Source organism: Gossypium arboreum, chromosome 8, assembly GCF_025698485.1.
Source record: "Gossypium arboreum isolate Shixiya-1 chromosome 8, ASM2569848v2, whole genome shotgun sequence".
Taxonomy (NCBI): domain Eukaryota; kingdom Viridiplantae; phylum Streptophyta; class Magnoliopsida; order Malvales; family Malvaceae; genus Gossypium; species Gossypium arboreum.
Window position 1 is genome coordinate 72,026,188 of NC_069077.1, and position 20,140 is coordinate 72,046,327.

Consider the following 20,140-nt stretch of genomic DNA (forward strand, 5'->3'; position numbering starts at 1 on the left):
TGTTGTGATAACTTTATCAATAGATGATTGTTGAATGCTTACGACTTACTGAGTTATAAACTCCCGCGGTGTTTTCTTGTCACCCATTTTAGGTCTCTTGGACTCGTATTGTTGCGTGCTCGGAACCGTCGTTGAAGTCATCACACCGGCTGAAAATCTTTTGGTATTGCCTTCGTAGTTGAGCTAGGAGAACATTTGGCATGTATAGGCTATTTTGTTTTGTCGAATTGTGGGTTGTAAACTTTAAGCCATGCGAAAATGGCCTATGTGGTCGGTTGAGTGTGATTCTAAAACCTATAGTTACGAGCCTTAGAAACCTAAATTTTGATAAGGTGGCCATAGTTTGTATTATGTATGATGTAATAGTTGGCCATAGAAGATTTATGAAATAGTCATTGTTTGCTTTGGTAACAGATGCTGCCAGCAGCAGTGAGGTGAGGTGGAAAAATCACTAAAAATAGTAGAAGTAGAATTAAATAGTGAATAAATTATGAAATTGAACCTTGATGAATCTATTTTCATATGGACGAAACGAAACGACCATATGAGCAGTATACTGAGAGATATTAAAGTTCTCGTGAGATAGGGCCAGAACGGTTTCTGGATCCCCTGTCTCGACTTGGAAAATTTACCATAAATTATCCAGAAGGAATTAGAAGTCGTTCCTTATATGTGCAGATTCCATTTTGAGTATAATTTCATTAGAAACAAACGGCATGAGCATTGAATCTCTGTACGAGAAGATATCCAGGTCGTAATGCGTGAAGGTCAGTGTAGTTGACCCCTGTAGCATGGGTGACTTTAACTAATAAACTGTACTAATTGGCTTGACCAAAAATTCTAGAAAAAAATGTGTAGATGGTATTATGGGTCTAGTTTCAGGGAAAATTTACGGAACTAATTTTCGAATTCTGTAACTCAAGATATGATTTTTAAGGTGACAGTGACGCAGTTAGCTAGCCTGCCTGGAACAGAAATCAAATATTTCAAAGAGAGAAATAAGAGAAGTAAGCCCGGTAACACCACGTGTTCAAATCCGGTGACGGTCACGGGTTTGGGGTGTTACAGACTCCCATCGCCAAAGAGACTCAGTCGAGCGAACATCGCTCTCAGATCGGTCACAGCCCTACGGCTTAACGCATCGGCCACCACATTGGCCTTACCAAGATGATACTCAATACTGTAGTCATAATCCTTAAGCAGTTCAACCCATCAACGCTGCCTAAGGTTTAACTCCTTCTGGGTGAGGAGATACTTGAGGCTCTTGTGATTAGTGTAGATGGTACACTTCTCACCATACAGATAATGCCTCCAGATCTTAAGAGCAAAGACCACTGCAGCCAGTTTCAAATCGTGCGTCAGATAATTCTCCTCATGAATCTTGAGCTACCGAGACACATACGCAACAACCTTGCCGTCCTACATCAGCACACAAACTAGACCCACATGGAACGCATCACTATAAACCACAAAGTCCTTACCCAGTTCAGGCTGAATCAGAGCTGGTGCCTCAGTTAACACAATCTTGAGCTTCTCAAAGCTCTCCTGCTATGTATCAGTCCATACGAAAGGAACTCCCCTACGTAGTAACTTAGTCATCGAAGCAGCAATCAAAGAGAACCCCTCTATGAATCGACGATAATATTCTGCTAGCCCCAGAAAACTACGAATTTCTAACATATTCTTCAGCTGTTTCCAATCTAACACAGCCTCAATCTTTCGAGGATCCACTCGAATCCCTTTTACAGAAACGACATGCCCCAGAAATGTCACTTCACGAAGCCAGAATTCACACTTCTTGAATTTCGCATACAGCTATTTCTTACGAAGAATTTGTAAAACCACTCTTAAATGCTCATCATGTTGATCCTCTGTCTTAGAGTACACTAGAATGTCATTGATGAAAACCACCACGAACTGGTCCAAGTAGGGCTGGAGCACACGGTTCATCAAGTCCATAAATGTCGCTGGTGCATTAGTCAACCCAAAGAGCATAACTAGGAACTCGTAATACCCATAACGAGTCCTAAATACTGTCTTATGCTCATCGGCCTCATTTACCCTCAAATGATGATAACTCGACCGCAGATCAATTTTACAAAACACTGAAGCCCTTCTGGGCTGATCGAATAAGTCGTCTATTCTCGGAAGTGGGTACTTATTCTTAATCGTCAACTTATTCAATTGACAGTAGTCGATGCACATCCTCATTGTATTGTCCTTCTTTTTCACGAACAAAACAGGTGCTCCCCACGGAGACATACTAGGACGAATAAACCAACGACCAACAGCTCCTGAATCTGAGCCTTAAGTTCCGTCAACTCCTTCGGTGCCATTCGGTAAGGGACAATAGTCATCGGAGCTGTGCCCGGAAACAACTCAACCCCGAATTCTACCTCACGATTTGAAGGTAATCCCGGTAGTTTCTCTGGAAAAAATCTAGGAAGTTCCTCACCGTTCGAATATCCTTAACCGAAGAGTCATCAGAATCAACAACATTGATATACGCCAAGTACGCCTCGCACCCCTTCCTTACTAACTTTTCTGCCACTAAAGCAGATATCAAATTGGTCAGATAATCTCGTCATTCCCCAATCACGACTACCTCGATATCCTCCTTGGTTATTAGAACAATCCACTTTTCAATACAATCTAGACTCACTTGGTGTTTAACCAGCCAGTCCATACCCAAAATCAAACAATCAAATCAGCCAGAAATATCATTCCTTAGACCTCTAACGGTACGTCTCTAAATTGTTTATTAACCCCTACCGACTGGCCCAATAGATTCACCACTATTATCTTACTAGAAGTGCTCTCAAACGATAACCCCAAAGTCTCAGACACTACACTAGCTACGTAAGAATGTGTAGAGCCTATATCTATCAATGCAAAGTAAGGTACATTAAAAATTAAAAACGTACCTGTGATGACTTCCGGAGCATCTCCATCTTCACGGCGACGAACAGCATAAACCAATGCAGGCTGCCTCACCTCCGTCTATCCAGCATCTCTGCCCGGTGCTCTCTATCCTCAGCCTATGCCATTACCACCCCTGGCCTGACTTCGACCCCTAAGTGGCTGCTAAACAACCCTCGGTGGCTGTGCAGTCTCAGTAGCCGGAGCTTGCATCTGATTAGTTCTCAATGGACAGTCCTTAAGACAATGCTCAAAAGAACCACATCTAAGACAAGCTCCAGTAGACCTCCAACACTCGCCCTGATGGCATTTATTACAAAGCTGGAAAATCGTCACCCCAGAAGATACAAAGTAGGCCCAACTCTCACGGGGCCATTAGATCTGACCTTTTTCCTAGGCCTCATCCCAGCATTCGAAGGCTCTATATTCCTTTTAGCCTTCCTTCTATCACGGTTTTGGTGCTCAGCGTGCTTAACCTCTTCTGCAATCTTGGCCTTCTCGACCAACACACCAGACTCACGCTCCCTCTACGGAGCTATCAGGACCCTCAAGTTATCCCTAAGGCCATCCTCAAAATAAACACAGCACTCATACTCAGTCGCCACCATGCCTCGCGCATAATGGCTCAGTCTCAGAAATTCGACCTCATACTCGGCCACTGAATAATCTCCTTGAGTATGATTCAGGAACTCACGCCTCCTAGCATCGATATAGCTGGCTCCCACATACTTGCTCTGGAAAGCTGTCTTAAACAAATCCCACGTCAAACTGTCAGGCTGAGTGCCATCCCTAACCGTTAGCCACCACTGATATGCTTCATGGCGAAGCAATGAAATAGCCCCCTTGAGCTTTTGCTCGGCAGTGAAATCTAGATCATCCATAATACGCTCCATGGCCTCCATCCAGTACTTGGCCACATTAGGAGCAACTCCAGCGATGCCCCTAAATACTTCAGCCCCATTAGACCAGAGTCGTTCCATAATCGACCCACGACCCCCAGAACCGGTGTTGGATCCAGTGACCTTCTCCAAAATCCGTAGCATAGCTTGGGGCAGTGCATCGTCCCCAGCTGCACGATCATGAAACCCCGACTCGGTATCAGTAACAGGTGAAACCGGTGTCTCACTAGTTTTCAGATTCAGAATCGTATCAGATGCGAAGGACTCGGCTGGAGCCCCTCTACGGCCTCTACCTCGGCCTCTAGTACCCGGTCCACAAGTACCACATGTGCTCATCGTAATTTTGAATTAATCTGTATTAAAAATTTTATGCAAATCAATTTACAGTTTCGATAATTATTATCAAGTATTTATGCAGAAGAGTTATTAGAGTATTCAAAGTCTATCATCGCAAATCGCAGTTTACTACAGTTTTTTGTTTATACTACTTAGAGTGTTTCAATAAGCATACTACCTACAGTAGTTTCATAGCAAACATTGGTATTTTTAAACAGAAATTCAGTATATTCTAAGCATGCTTTCAGACAATCTATACAAAGTTTCAGAAACTTACAGGATTGGCACCAGAGACTCGGTGAACCACATACTTAATCAGAGTATTTGAAAACATTCGAAAGTATTTCCTTAAAACTAATTTTAGAACCCAAAATTCACGGCTGAGTATTGAACCTGGCTCCGATACTACTAAATGTAACACCCAAACCCGACCTAGACATTGTGGCCGAATTTGACCATGTCACATGAGAGTGTTTTTAACCAAATCATTTAGACTCATAAACCATTCCTTTTGTAATCTCTACTTAGTCAGAAAACAAAAAAAAAATGAGTTGTTTTGAAACGTCTCTTTATTGCGGAAGCTTTTGAAACCCATTAGTTGCTTATTATATTAAGAACCCCTTTTTAAATACGAAAATTCTTAATTTATTTTCAAAAAACCATAATATTGATGTTGTAATTTATCATCCATATCCACAGTTCAAAACCCTAATTGAAGGCCAAAAATCCAAATCTACAGTCACATCAAAACCTCAAAAAGAAATATCGAATAAACCAAAGTAAAAATCATAACCAAAATGCGTACGAACATGGTCAATGTCGAGTCCTCCGCTGCACCCATCCGCCTACTGCTGGGGATTACTTGAACAAATAAATAAATGAAGGGGTGAGTTTTCGCAACTCAGTGTGTACATCCCCACAGAATAGCATGCATACAAATAGACAACAGAATAAAATCATAATTCGAGTCTGGGCCCTTACAGAGTCATTATCAGATATAGTCTTAGGGCTTCAGCCCATCTTAAATATAGCATGCATAACAAATCAGATTAACAGAATAAGCCCACCAGCCCTACACACCAACTCCGTCCAACTGAACACACCATGTGGGGATAAAATCAGCCCACCTATCCCTGCACACCATGTATGGAGATAAAATCAACCCATCCATCCCTACACACTATAAGGTACTGCATTGCAACACATATCATAAGTATGCAGCTTAGCTGCCAGATAACGGGTTTTTAAAGCCCTTCAATACTTCCTTCACTTCATCAAACCCACCCCAATGCAATGCATCATACAAATATGGCATGCTATAATGTAGAAAGAAAGATCATACATTCATTCCAGAATATATCAGATATTCATGCAAGGTATAACATGCTGACACGTACATCATAATATCACATCATAGAAATAGGGCTTTAAGCAAAGCTTATCGACCCTAGGACAGGTCATAGTCGACTTGGGCGACCCGTGCAACCTTTTAGTACATTTCAAAAAAATAGGTTCACACGCCCATGTGGCCTACCCGTGTGGGCCCACACGCCCGTGTGGCCCAACACGGCCCAATTGGTCTAGCTCGACCTCGCGCACAGCCTAGCTAGCCTCACAAGCCCGTGTCCATCATGTTTGTGTGGCATGAGCACGGCTTGGCTCGTCGTTCACACGGCCGTGTATCTCTACACGGGCAGTCCACACGCCCATGTGGCATCGACAGTTTGGTTTCGGCTTTCGCCAAAACCCGCTTTCTATGCAATTGAACTACACACCTGGTATTGTTTTAAAGCTAATTCACCCATGAGCACTTCAGAACCTAATATCAAACATTACGCCACTTCGTTAGTCACTTAAATCGATTTACTAAATATAGGCAAAACTTGAAATTTACCGACGACCTTACCTTTAACGAACAACGGCAGTTCCTCACTAATTAGAACATCGTTTTAGCAACCCACAGCACCTTAGTTGTCTCCTAAACAAAAGAACAGTCTCTTAACAACTCCATAATCAATAACGAGACCCAAAAGCATCCCTACACTTACCAAATTCACACCAACCGCAAAGATGGGTAATGATGAAGGAATACGCCCAAAACCAATACTAAAAAGAGTAAAAACGACAGCAACAAGGGATTTTCAGCTGGGAGAGAAAAAAGAAAAAATAAAGAATATGGAAAAGGGGAAAAATTGCAGAGAAATTTTGGTAAATGGAAAAGAATAAAACCTTGATAACTTTCCTATCCTAATCCTTTAATTTTCTCCATAAACCTCTTCACTATCAGCATTATAGTCCATCTCAACCTCTCACATGGCACAAGTAACAAAATAAATTCCTTGCTCACGCAGGGATTCAAACTCTGTACCTCTCTCACTCCAACATACACCTTAACCACCAGACCAGCAGGCCCATTCTGATATTGCCCTACTAGCATTTAAACTTAAGCCCACTGAACAAGAGTAAGGCTTTATTCATCAAAATACCAAAATTTGCGAAACCTAAGGCTTGAACTTGGGACCTTACACACACACCTAGAACCCATAGCCACTGAAGCAGATATAGATTTGTGTCATATCCAAGCAGAATCAAAAACATAAATTTTGGGGCGTTACATTATGAGCATATATTTCTTTCCTATACAACACAAACCTCGTAAGGTTAGTAACTACAACAATGAACCTACAATCTCAACATACCATGGAACATGTAATACTAAACATGTCAAGTATACATTTCATTCATTACATCTCCAATAAGCATGACTCTTTCATTTCAAAGTATTCATACCAACATTTTTCTATTTCATCTATCAAAATCATATAACATTTCATATAAATAAGTTCATTCTTTTAAGTCTTTATTACCCATTGAACCAAATGAAATAACATCGAATACTCGGGAAAATGCTTACCTAAGTTGTGACTGTAACCATATAAGCACACATGAGCTGTGAAATGGGCCTACTCACACGAGCTGTGGGTTAAGATGTTAGGATACACGATGCTACTCACATGAGCTATAGAGAATTTACAACAGCAAGACCTCAACCATCAGTAGGACATCCACGACAAGCACCCGAAATTGTAAATAACCCTTAATGATATGTCATTTGTATCCTAAGTATTCACGAGGTTCATACGGGCCATATTACATATCTGAATCATTTAATTTCATTTCCATTATACCATTTCAAGCACACATCCATGTATTTCACATTTTCCAAGCATAAGCATCAATTTAATCAATATCGCAATTTAGTCCAAAATCACTAATCAACATATATCATTCAATTTAACTATACCTAACATGAATAATAATTCACATGTTACCAAAAGAAACAATTAATAAGGTTAAACAATATATGAACGTACCTATATAAAAATGGTTATGAACACGATGCCGACAGCTATTCTGCTAACTTTACTTTTCTATGATTTATATTCGGTTGATTTGTTTCTTGATCATGCATGAAGAACAAGGCTTGGACAAATGATCTCTAAGCTACAATGGTTATTTTTTGGTCAAAAAAAAAGAAAGGAAGAAGATGATATCATTTTTCTTATTTGATTATGTAATAACTTAATTAATTACCAACTTACCCTTAAGAATTAGCTTAAAAATTAACAAAACAATGTCCATAACTTTCAATTATCTATCTATGTGGTATATTTACCACTTAAGTCTATTACTTCACATTTCCATAGCCAGTTAGCACTTTTAGCTAATAGAAACTAACTTTTGCAACTTTTACTAATTAGTCCTTTTTATATAATTAACTATCTGAACGTTAAAATTTTCTAACCAAATTTTATTACGACTTTGTAATAATCCTATAAATAATAAAACATTGACTCACTTATCGAAATTGTGGTCTTGAAACCACTATTCCAACACCATTGAAAATGGGCTATTATAGAGGGTTTTCTTCTTGAAGAAATAAATTTTTCAAGAGCCATGAAGGCAATTAATTAAAAATGGAATTAGAAGGGAAACCGTCAAGGGATCATCTATTATGACAAAGAGGATGGTGTATTGTCTTTGTAACACCCCGTACCTGAGACCGTTTCCGGAGTCGAACACAAGGTGTTAACGGGCTTAATTCATTACTTAAACAGCTCATATAATCCATTTTAAAATTTTCTAGACAAGCCGAGTAATTGCATCACAGTCGCTTTAAAAATCATATCTCGAGTTCTGTAACTCGAAATCCAATTCCGTAAATTTTTCCTGAAACTAGACTCATATATTTATCTAATAAAAATTTTTTTAGATTTTTTTGTCAGGCCAATTAGTACAGTTTATTAGTTAAATCTTCCCCTGTATCAGGGTTCGACTACTCTGACCTCTATGCATTACGAATTAGATATCTCCATGTACAGGGATTCAATGCCTATGCCGTTTGTCTCTAATAAAACTAGACTCAATAATGAATCTGTAAATATAAGGCATGACTTCTAATTATTTTTGTAAAATTTATGGTGAATTTCCAAAGTCAGAACAGGGGATCCAGAAATCACTCTGGCCCTGTTTCACAAAAATTTAAACATCTCATGAAATATAGCTCACATACCTGTTTTTCTTCTTCCATATGAAAATAGACTAATCAATCTTCGATTCCATAATTTATTCATTATTTAATTCCATTTCTACTATTTTTAGTAATTTTTCAAATTCACATCACTACTGTTGTCTGAATCTATTTTATGGTAAAAAAATTTACCTATTTCATGATTTCCATGGATTAGCTAGTAATTTGACATACATAACACCAAATATGATCATGATTAGCCATTCCAATGGCTAGTCATTACCAAGAATTTCCATACTACTCAATAACCATATCATAAGTGTAACACCAAAAATGATCAGCCATGACATACGGCATAATAATCAAATAGACTTGGACTATTACTCAATCAAAACCGAATTATCAAGGCCAAACTTACTGAACCTTATAACTAAGCACCCATGAGGCCAAATGCAAACTTAGCATTTAAGCCATATTCGCATGGCTAAAAGTTTACATATTAAATTTCAAACAAAACATAATAGCCTATACATGCCGAAATGTTCTCTTAGACCTACTAAGAAGAGGGTACCAAAAAGTTGCAAGCTGGTGTGATGACTTCGACGATGGTCCCGAGCACACAAAATGGGTCAAATAAACCTAAATAAGTAACAAACAAACACACCAAATGAGTATATAACTCAGTAAGTTATAAGCCTTACATACCGTCCATTTATAAAAGATCATAAGAGAAAGCAAATAATGCAAAATCAGTTACTCCAACCATACCGAACTATGCTATAATTTCTTAGAATTTCGATTCAATCTCATGCCAAGTCCTACAATCAAATCAAATACCAAAACAACCCCATTGATTTAGACCCGATTCCTCAAAGCATGGAATCATGATGCACTAGATAAATTTATACCTACTCAGCACATGTCTCAAGTTCGATATTTTAGTTACTAGTTCTACCACTTCATTCTTTCATGCACACTTTATATTATCAACCGTATTTACACACATAGTGCTCGTCACACTCGCACACATAGTGCCATAGTAACCCGCACACTCAGTGCATTGGATTTTCTCTCATGCTTCAACATCCAAATCGGCACATATAGTGCCACTTAATTACGCACACATAGTGCCGTATGTTAACTCATTATGATGAGGCAATTTACTTAATTCAAATAGCACATATGGTCACATTAATAAATAGGAAAATCACTCCAAAAGAATACTCATCAAAAGGAATTCTTTTATGATTCACTAGTATTATTTATATACAAACGAATCAACCTTACAAAAATGCTTAAGGACTTACCTTGTGTTGGGTAAAACGGTTCCAACTCGGCTACTCGATGTTCTTTGCTTTGCCCTTGCTTGATTCCCCTCCTTTAACTTCTTGAGCTTAATCGAATAAGTTAAACTATTTTAACCGTCTTGCTAAATATTTATATCAAAATATTAATGATTTCATATCATAAGAAACACATGGTAAATTTTATCTTTCTACCTTATGCTTTTGAGCCATTCGCTAATAACCATATAATATCACCTTACTATCAATAATCCAATTACACATACATATATACATATTTGTATATTAGGCAACCCCTTACTAATTACTCATTTTAGTCGATTTTATACAATCAAAGGTAATATCACAAATGGGCATACTTATATAGCCGAATGTGCAAAATTAGATTTAACATCACCTATACACTTAATTAGATGGCCGAATACATATACTATCAATTATAATATCATTTTTATTCTTTTAAACACATAGTTTCCTCTCATGAACACTTGACCGAATTTTTCCTAATCTAGCATAGCTTCACATCTATTTGTAACATCATATAAATCCACATATAACTACATTTCTACCTAAATTTTCTTTCACCTTTCTACTATTTCCATTCACAACATCAAAAGCACCATACTCTTAGCATTTACCTCTCCCTAACCGTATGCCATTTAATTACCTATTTAGGTAGAAAATTAACATATGGGATATAATAAGACATTGGCTACTAACTAGATTTTCACAAAAACTTTAACAAAACTAACATGAATCCTACCTTAATCAACCCTTTAGGATGGCCGAATGTCTTAGAACATTTCTTCCTTCTTTCTCCTAGCTCACGGCACTTGAAAAAGAAAGAAGATGAAGACTTTCTCTTGCTTTCTTATTTTATTCATCTTTCCTTTCTTTAATTTATTTTAACCATTTACTAATAAAAGCATTACATTAAAAATTCAACCTAGTGGAAGAACCATCCTTGCTTGGCCGGCCACTACTTGAGTTTTGGGCAATTTGACATGCAAACCCAAGTTTTCTCACCTTGTTGTTATTTGATCCTTACAATTTACCTATCATCTTTTCTAAGTTTCTTAACTAAGTCCTTTCAAGAAAATTCACATTCCTAAGAATAAATTAAAACATTAATTTTTCATACACACACTATTACACATCAAGTATATGCAATAAAAATTAAAGTAAATTTTTTTATGACTCGGTTTTGTGGTCCCGAAACCACATTCCGACTAGGGTCAAATTAGGTCTGTCATAGTCTTAATATTGACAAAATCGTCATAAAGCTCTTGCCTCGAAGTGCATTCGCATTAGTGTTGTGGTAATAAGATACGAAAACTCATTAAGTTCTTTAGGACTTACTTATGTGTTATGCATTGAAGGTAGATAGGGATTTTTGGAAGTTCTGTAACAGCTCGATTTTGGGTCTAGTCGGAACAGTGGTTTTGGGACCACAAATCCAACATAGAAAAATATATTTTTATTATATTTTTATGGTCTAAATTTTTATGGAATTATTTTGTAAAAATTTTATTCAAAAATTTTAACGTTTGGACACTCAATTTAGTCAAAAGGACTAAATTGTAAAAAGTGTAAAAGTTGAGTTCTACATGCTAGAGGTGTCCAATTGTTATGAAATTTTAAATTAGAAGTCCTTATATGGTAATTAGACCATTGGTTAAGTTGGTGGACAAAAATGGATATGGTTAGGCATGTTTCCAAAGTTTTTCATTAAGGGTATTTTGGTCATTTAGTTATTAAAATCAACTAAAAACAAAATTAAAAGACAATTTTTGTCCATCTTCAATCCTTTGGCCAAATTTCACATGAGAAAGACATATCTAGGGTTTTTCAAGCTTCCAATCTCAATTGTAAATCTGTTTTAGCCCCGTTTTTAATGTTCTTTACATTTTTGAGATCTTTGTAGCTCGATTTACCTATTTCTACCACTATTTTAAGCTAGGGTTTATATTTAAAAATTTACACATGGACTAAATGGATGTATTTTGATGTTTTATGGAAGAATATGAATGTTTGGAGTGTGATAAACAACTTTTACTAAGTTATTTTTGATGAAATTGCATAAAAGGACTAGTTTGTAAAAAGTTGTAACATGTGTGTAAGTGTGTGATTTAGTGAAAATTGTGGACTTCTATAGTTATGAAAATGGTTTGGCTAGGCCTAAAATGCAAGGAAATTAAATAAAAATTATTTTTCGAGCCTAGGGGAAAAATCATAATTTTGTGAAACTTTAGGGGCAAAATTATAATTTTTTCCATAGGATGTTTTTGGTCTAATCTGAATAATGTGAGCATTGAATAAGTCAAATGTGTTATTATAGATCAAGAAAGACGTGAAATTGACTTTGATCGGGGAAAGGAAAAGATTATGGACTAAATTGCAAAACTACTATTTTTTTTGCACTAGGTAAGTTTGTATGCAAATAATATATCGTTTTTACTTATGTTATAATATTTTGTTATTATATGAGAGGTGGTTGCATATTGAATGATCACTTGATGTAAATTATGAATTGAAATTGATTATGAATGAATTGGTAAAAGGTTGAAAAGTGAGGAATTTCCCGGTTGGACCTTCGGAATAGAAAAGATACAAATAATCTGTTGTGAAAACACATGTGTAGTACTATGTGCAGGCTACTATGTGTTTAAAATGGTTTTAGGTCACGTGTGTAGTACTAAGTGCAGGCTACTACATGTACCAGATGGTTAGGTCGCATGTGTAGTACCAAGTGCAGGCTATTATGCGTACCCGATAGCTTCGATCACATGTGTGGTACTAAGTGCAGGCCACTATATGTAAGAGATGGTTTTGATCACAAGTGTGGTACTATGTGAAGGCCACTTTGTGAAGAAAGTAGCTTTGACTACAAGGGTGGTACTATGTGCAGGCCACTGGGTATCTGTTATTATTCCAATGTGTTCAACGGGAAATGACTAGGTGTAATTGAATTTGACTATGTGATGAATAAGTGCAGGTACGTATGTGTAAACTTATGAGCAACGTGCTCGATATGTGATCAAACTTTGGTAAGATTGATATGAAGTAAGAGTTACAATGAAAGTTACTACAAAGAAAACATGAAAGAGTGAAATTTAGTAATAAAACAGTTTTGGATAGCAGCAGTTGTGTGACTTTGAAAAATCACCAAAAATGGTAGAAATAGAATTACAAGTTGAATAAGATATGAAATTAAATATTATTGATTCTATTTTTATATAAAGGAAACAATGTAAGCAAAAGAATTTCATATTATGAGATATTTGAATTTTTGTGAGACAGAGTTAGAATGATTTCAGAATCCCCTATTCTGATTTGGGAAAATCATGAAAAGTTGTAAAAAATAATTATGGGTTAAAATTTATAAAAGAAACAAACATGAACATCATCTAAATCTGGGGTCGGAACTGTCGGACAGCAAAACAAGGGTGAATTTAAAGAATAAAATATACTTATTGGCTTAACTAAAAATTCTGAAAATTTTATGATAAGAATATATGCGAGTATAGTTTCTGGAAAAATTAACGGATCTTAATTTGGAGTTCCATAGCTTCATATATAAATAATTTAGTGACTGTAACTCGAATAGATAGCTTATTTTGAACTTGAGTAAATGGTGGATCTGTGTAGTTATGATTGTATTATTTTGAAAACATATTTTGAGAATTTATAAAATCATGTTAATAATTTGTTTATTATTTACATACCTACTTACTAAGCTATATGCTTACTCCCCTATCTTTTCCCTTGTTTTATAATGTCACTAAGCTAGCTCGAGGTACGGAGATCGTTGGAGATCCATCCACACTATCATCATTCTTTTGGTATTTTGAAATTCATATTTTGAATTATGGCATGTATAGAGGACCTGGTTATTTTGTTATATATCATAATTGATTTGGCCTAAAATGTTGGCCTTTAATATTTGATAACTCACTTTGTATAAGGTCATCGATATTGGCTAATATTAGTTAAGTTAAATGTTATGATGATGCATTTTGTGAGAGGCATGAGTTGGTTGAATGAGTGTGTAATGACTAAGTATGGAAAATGTGGCACGTGAATGGTCGTGTGAAGGATACGGCCTTGGACACGGGCGCATGCCCCTATTTTCAAGAAATTTTCCAATGTTCTCCAAAGTTCTCGGTTTAGTCCCGGACCGCTTCCATAGTATGTTTTGGGCCTCGTAGATCCATATCAGGGACTTAGTGATGAAAATTTAATAGTTTAATTTGGATGTAAAAATTATGTCTCGGTTTTGTACGACTGCATGTGTATGTTCCGGTAATGCCTCGTACCTTGTTCCGGCGTCGAACGTGGGTAAGGGTTGTTACAAGTTCGATGAGGGACCAGTCCAGAATTCACCACGCATCGGGAAATTTGTTCTTAGTTGTAACTTGCATATAATGGGGTGACCTAGAAGTGGAGTCTCAGGGTCTTTGTTGTAAATAAAACTAAGGAGTTAAAATATTAGGTGATTATTAATATAAGCTGAAATCTATTAGTGAAATTGATGTATATAAACTTTAAGTTTATCCGACATAGATTCTTAGTAAGATTTAATTTACTTAACAACAAAATCAATTGTATTCCTTGTCTTTATTTCATTCATTATTGTGGATAATAATAATAATGAAGAAATACTTAGTTCATAAGTTGGGTCGTGACATCCTGTAGCTCAGACTCGGTGATCGAGTCGGGTATAAGTTGTTACATCTACTAATATCAAATAGTGTATTTTTTAATGCTAAGCATCAAGTTATAATAGTAATATATCTTACGCCGTAAAACTTGGACCTAATTGCATATTTAAATTTGTGAAATGTTAGCTAAGTTGATACTTTTTATTGGTAGAGTTGGCAAAATAGGCCCAAGCTCAAAAGCTTGCCCATGTCAATCCGAGTCCGTAACAATCCAAGTTTGAGAAAGCCAGAGCCCCTAACAGATCGGAGCACAAGAAAATTCAAGCCCAAAAAAGCCCAAGCCCAACAAAACCTGAGATTGAGAAAGCTCGAGACTTATTTGGCCCAAGCCTGAGATAAATCCGACTTAAAGCCCAAAAAAGCCTGACTTTAATATTGAACAACCATAATAGACATTAATAATTAATATAATTTTATGATATAACTTAAAATATAAATAAATGATAATATTTTTTTGAAAATGTATGCATAAGTATTGTATATTTATATTAAAATTTTATTAATAGGAAAAATAATTAATGATAATTTTTCTATTAAATTATAAAATAAAATAAATTTTTAAAAATATTAATTTAATATAAAATATTTTTAATACTATAATTATATATATACTAAAAATATAAACTTAATAATTATTAAAATATATAAAATTAAACTTTAATGACAATATAATAATATATCATATAACTATGATCAAAATTGAAATCCAAATGGATTACTTAACCGATTTACTAAGTTAGTATATTACTAATACATAATATAATATTATAATATATAACTACTATTAAAAATATTAGTACATATATAACTATTACTATAATATTAGATTATAACTTTTAATCATCAATGCATATATGAACTATTAATATATGATATGATATTATATAATATAGTAGCAGGGACAAATTAAATGTATGAAAAATATAAAGACTTAAAACATATTTCAACTAGTATAATAATAAATAATAATATATTCTAATAATTAATGTATAATGCACTACTATTATTATATTTTATATTATAATAAAAGATATAATATTACATGATATTATAATGTTTAACTATTGACGTGTGCGTGACACTCACATATGTATAAACTATTAATATAGTAAATATTATATGATATGATATAGCATTATATAATATAGTAAAATGTAGGAAAAGTATAGAGACTTAGGTCATATTTCAACCAATATAATAAACAATAATATATGATAATAATTAATATATTATTTATTACTCTACTATTATCATATGTGATATAGTATTATATAATGAAATAATATATTTTATAAGTATTAATATAATAGCTATTATTATATTATAGATTACAATAAAAGATATATCATTAATAGTTATGTGTAATTTAGTATATTAAAATATATATTTATAATTATAACTAGTAATACATAAAATGTTATTAAAATTTTAATATCTTAATAAAATAGTATTTTTTTAAATTAGATTTTGAATTGAGCTTTAACTTTTACAAATTGTATTTGGGTATTGGGTTTAATTTATTTTTATTTTGGACATGAGATTTGTGTTATAATTAGTTTATTTTGAGTTTGGGTAATAATGAGTATATTATTTGGGTTTGGGCTTAGTATAATATATTTGGGTTTTGGAATAAATATTTTAGAATATGAGTTTTAGATCTATAAATTTAATAAAAAGGAAAAAAATTATTCAATTGTCAATATAATATAATAATAATAAATAAAATATATTTTTTTAATTCATAAAATATCATAAAATAATAAGTTTTACATACAATAAGCACTTTAATTATTTTAAATAAAATAAATTTATTAAATATATATTTTATATTTTTATAAGACAAATTTAAATTATGTTATCATTGTATAAAATTAAAATGAATTATTTCATTCAAAATTAAAATATTTATAACTTATAAAATTCAAAATTACCTAAATCCATCGAGTTCACCCAACTCAATTCGAGCGAATTGAAAAATTCGAGTCTTAGAGGGCCTGAACTTGAGAAAATCCAAGCTATAACAAACTCAAACCCTAAAGACTGAACCCAAGAAACCCCGATCCCAAATTGACCTGAGTTCGAAGTATGCCTGATCCAAACCAACCTATTTAAATACTAATAATTTCTAAAAACATATATATATATATATATATATATATATATTATTTTACATACATAATCAATCTAAACAAATTGTTATCCCCATATAAAATTAAAATTGAATTTTGTGAAAACTCTTTATTAGATTCTTTAAACCCAAAGTGGAGTTTGAAAGGGAGCAGAAATGAAATCACCACATTCCTATAGCGTCTTATTTGGCAGGAAAGAGAAAGTGAAATTTCTGAAGCTCGTTGTGCTTCTTGTTGCTTTCTTTGTTAGTTTTAGCAAATATCACCGTCCAAAGAATAGAATGTCTTGGCTATTAAAGCTCTGAAAAGGAGTTTCCTATATAATAAGTGACTGCATTTTGCTTTGCAATGCATATAAGCCAGTAGGGGTTTCCCAATTGTCATGGACAGAGCAATTTATATAATAATAATAATAATAATAATAATAATAATAATAATATTACTTGTTAAGCTATGTCTTCAAGACCAATATAAAACTTATATAACGTTCTAAGATTGACCACTTCAAACTATTACCTTCATGCTTCAACATTATTACATCAAACATTTGCTTCTAACAAATTCAATAACCAATTTTTTACTTAATGATATTATATACACAATTACACACAGAAATACATACACACAGAACAATGGTTAATGCTTTCACCATATTAAAACTCAAACAAACATATTTTTAAATGAACTCTAAGAGAATAAAATGACCCCATTTTCTAATGATTTCATCCTCAACAACAACCAACGGTCTTGTTCGGAGTGGTTCCGGTGGCACGGTACTTTGCCGCCAACTCCTCCGCTTTGAGAACATCCTCCCCTCGCTTAGCTTCAACGATTGCCTTCTTCTCTTCTGCTTCCTTGTGGATTAAGGCTGCCTTGTTTTTCATTTTTTCCACATACTCGGCCTTCTGCTTGTCTAACTTTTCCTGCTCATATATATAATTCAACACTCAACACTCAATAACAATAATAATAATAATCATCTTCATCCAAGGATGCTTGATTAAATTAATACCTCAATCCTTTTTAGCTCAGCCTCTATAGCTGCTTTCTTGGTATTCTCCCAAGCCGCAATAGAAGAAAGCTTCTTCTGTGCTCTGCTCAACCATATCAATAAGCTTTGAGTAAGAAAGCAGCCAGAAAACATAATTTAATTGCATGGTTATGGTATGCAATCATTTTTATATCAGTTTTCCTATAATTTTCACAATAAGGCAAGGGGAAGAAAGTTGATACTTGTTCTCAGCTTTGCTTTTTTCACTTTCTTCCCAAGCGTTGATTAGTGAAATTCGCTTCTCAGTCGCAACTCTAGCAAGCACAGCATCTGGAGAAAGACAGCCGGGGGAAATTTTCAATTTAATCATATTCTAAATACTAAGATTTTGTGAAACGCAAGATGGAGAAACGAAATTACCTCGATCAACAGACACCTCCGTGCTTTTCTTCTCCGTCGACTCTGCCGCCTCTGCATATCATCAAATTTTTATTATTAGAAAAAATGAAACACGCAGAAGCAGAAGCAGAGCTGAAACGGAAAAAGAAGGGATATATAGATATATACTTTCGATGGGTTCGGGAGGCTTTTCCGTAGAGTCGGCGGGCTTTTCTTCAGTAGGAGGAGGTGGAGTCACGGATTTTTCCACGGCGGCTTCGGTGGGTGGCGGCGGAGGGTCGGAGGGGATTTCGGATTCAAGCTTCTTGGGTTCTTCGACATCTGCCATGTGGGCGTGCACAAGAGAGAATTTAAAACTGAAAGTGAAGAAAAAGAGGTGGTTGAGATATTATAGTTAGGTTGGGGTTGGGGGGCAGAGAACAGACTTTAACTGTAGCTTCTTCCATTGACTGACTGAGCTGTATTGTAGGTACTACTGGGTAACTTATGAGTTGGCAGAAAGCGACTCTAAACTTGCTGCTTTTACCTTCCTTATTTTTCAGGATGTGAAATCTAATAAATTCATGTTAAAATATTAATATTTAAATTTTTTAGGCTTTTTTTATAAAAATAACCTAAAAAATAATTAATTACTTAAATAATTTATTTATTTATAAAATACGAAAATAACTCAAATTTTATAGCAAAAATTGGTGGAGCTAAAGTGTTTTGGGCCACCAACATGCCACGTCAACAATCTGTATTAAAAAATTAATTTTTTTGTGGAACTATATAGAATAGCACTACTTATATAAATATTAAGGAAATACTTTGATTTTCGAAAATATGATGATTTAAGAAATTTTACTTTTTTCTGGTAGAGCCAAATAAATTGGCGCCACCAAATTCCAAGATAATAGCCTATCTACCTATTTGCCTATTTGCTTATTAAAACAGATTAATTTTTTATTTTTTTCATCCACGTTACTTTTTCTAATTCTTTATCCTTTTCCTTTTTTTAAGGTTTTTATTTGTCATTTATTTATTTGTTTATTATTGGTTTTATAAAATGTGAGTATTTTTTAATTTTAAATATATTTTTAAAATTTAAATATTATTTTTCAATTTTAAATATAATTTTAATATTATAAAACATTTAAAATATATTATTTTTAAAGATATGACTTTTCAAATTTATTATTTGTTGTATAATATCTTAAATATTTTTAATTTTAAATATAATTTTCTAAAATTATTTTTAAAGATATTCAAATTCTTTTTAAATTATATTTAAATTTTAAAATTTAATATTTAATTTGGTGGAGCCATTCTAAATGGATCTCACTTTATTACAAGTGTAATTTTTTATTTTTTAATATAAATATTTAATATTTTATTTTAGTGGAGCCATTTTGTATAGCCCGTTCTCTAGCATATATAGAATGGTGAAATTGTTGTGTTTAGTAGAAGAATTCAAAAATTCTGTTGAATATGAATAATGAGGTGTTTTTGGTGTACGTTCTTTTTTATGGTAAAATTGTAGAATGTGATGTTGGTTGTGTATTTCAAGGTCGACAAAGATAGGGTTGCAATTCAAAAAAAAATGTGAAGCTGGTAGAAATGAAAAAGAATATCAGTGCGAAAATAGCTATCTATTGTGGAAGTGCAATGTTCAGATTATTTTACAAGTTTCCAATCTCTATAGATCCGTTCAAATTTATGAGATGCAACTATTAGATGATGATGACTTAGGCACTATGATGGAAATATGGTGGTCGACTGGGAGTGAGAACCCTAACCAATTGAGTTATTTGCTGAGTTAGTAGACTTAGAGCCTGTTGAGAATGTTAGTCAAATAAGTCAACATCACAAATTTGACTTTGATCTTAATGTCGGATGGATAGACCAGTTAGAATGTAGAGGGACATCGCA

General features: G+C 34.1%; 1 protein-coding gene across 1 annotated transcript; it reads right to left on the reverse strand.

The window, feature by feature from the left end:
- Positions 1 to 17,316: 17,316 nt before the first annotated feature.
- LOC108468859 (remorin-like) lies at positions 17,317 to 18,755 on the reverse strand. The gene is made up of 5 exons (XM_017769717.2): positions 18,398 to 18,755; positions 18,251 to 18,301; positions 18,073 to 18,160; positions 17,852 to 17,933; positions 17,317 to 17,762 (listed from the first exon to the last, which is right to left on the reverse strand). The coding sequence occupies exons 1-5, from the start codon at positions 18,555 to 18,557 to the stop codon at positions 17,568 to 17,570; spliced, it is 576 nt and encodes a 191-aa protein (XP_017625206.1). The 5' UTR covers positions 18,558 to 18,755; the 3' UTR covers positions 17,317 to 17,567.
- Positions 18,756 to 20,140: the final 1,385 nt, after the last annotated feature.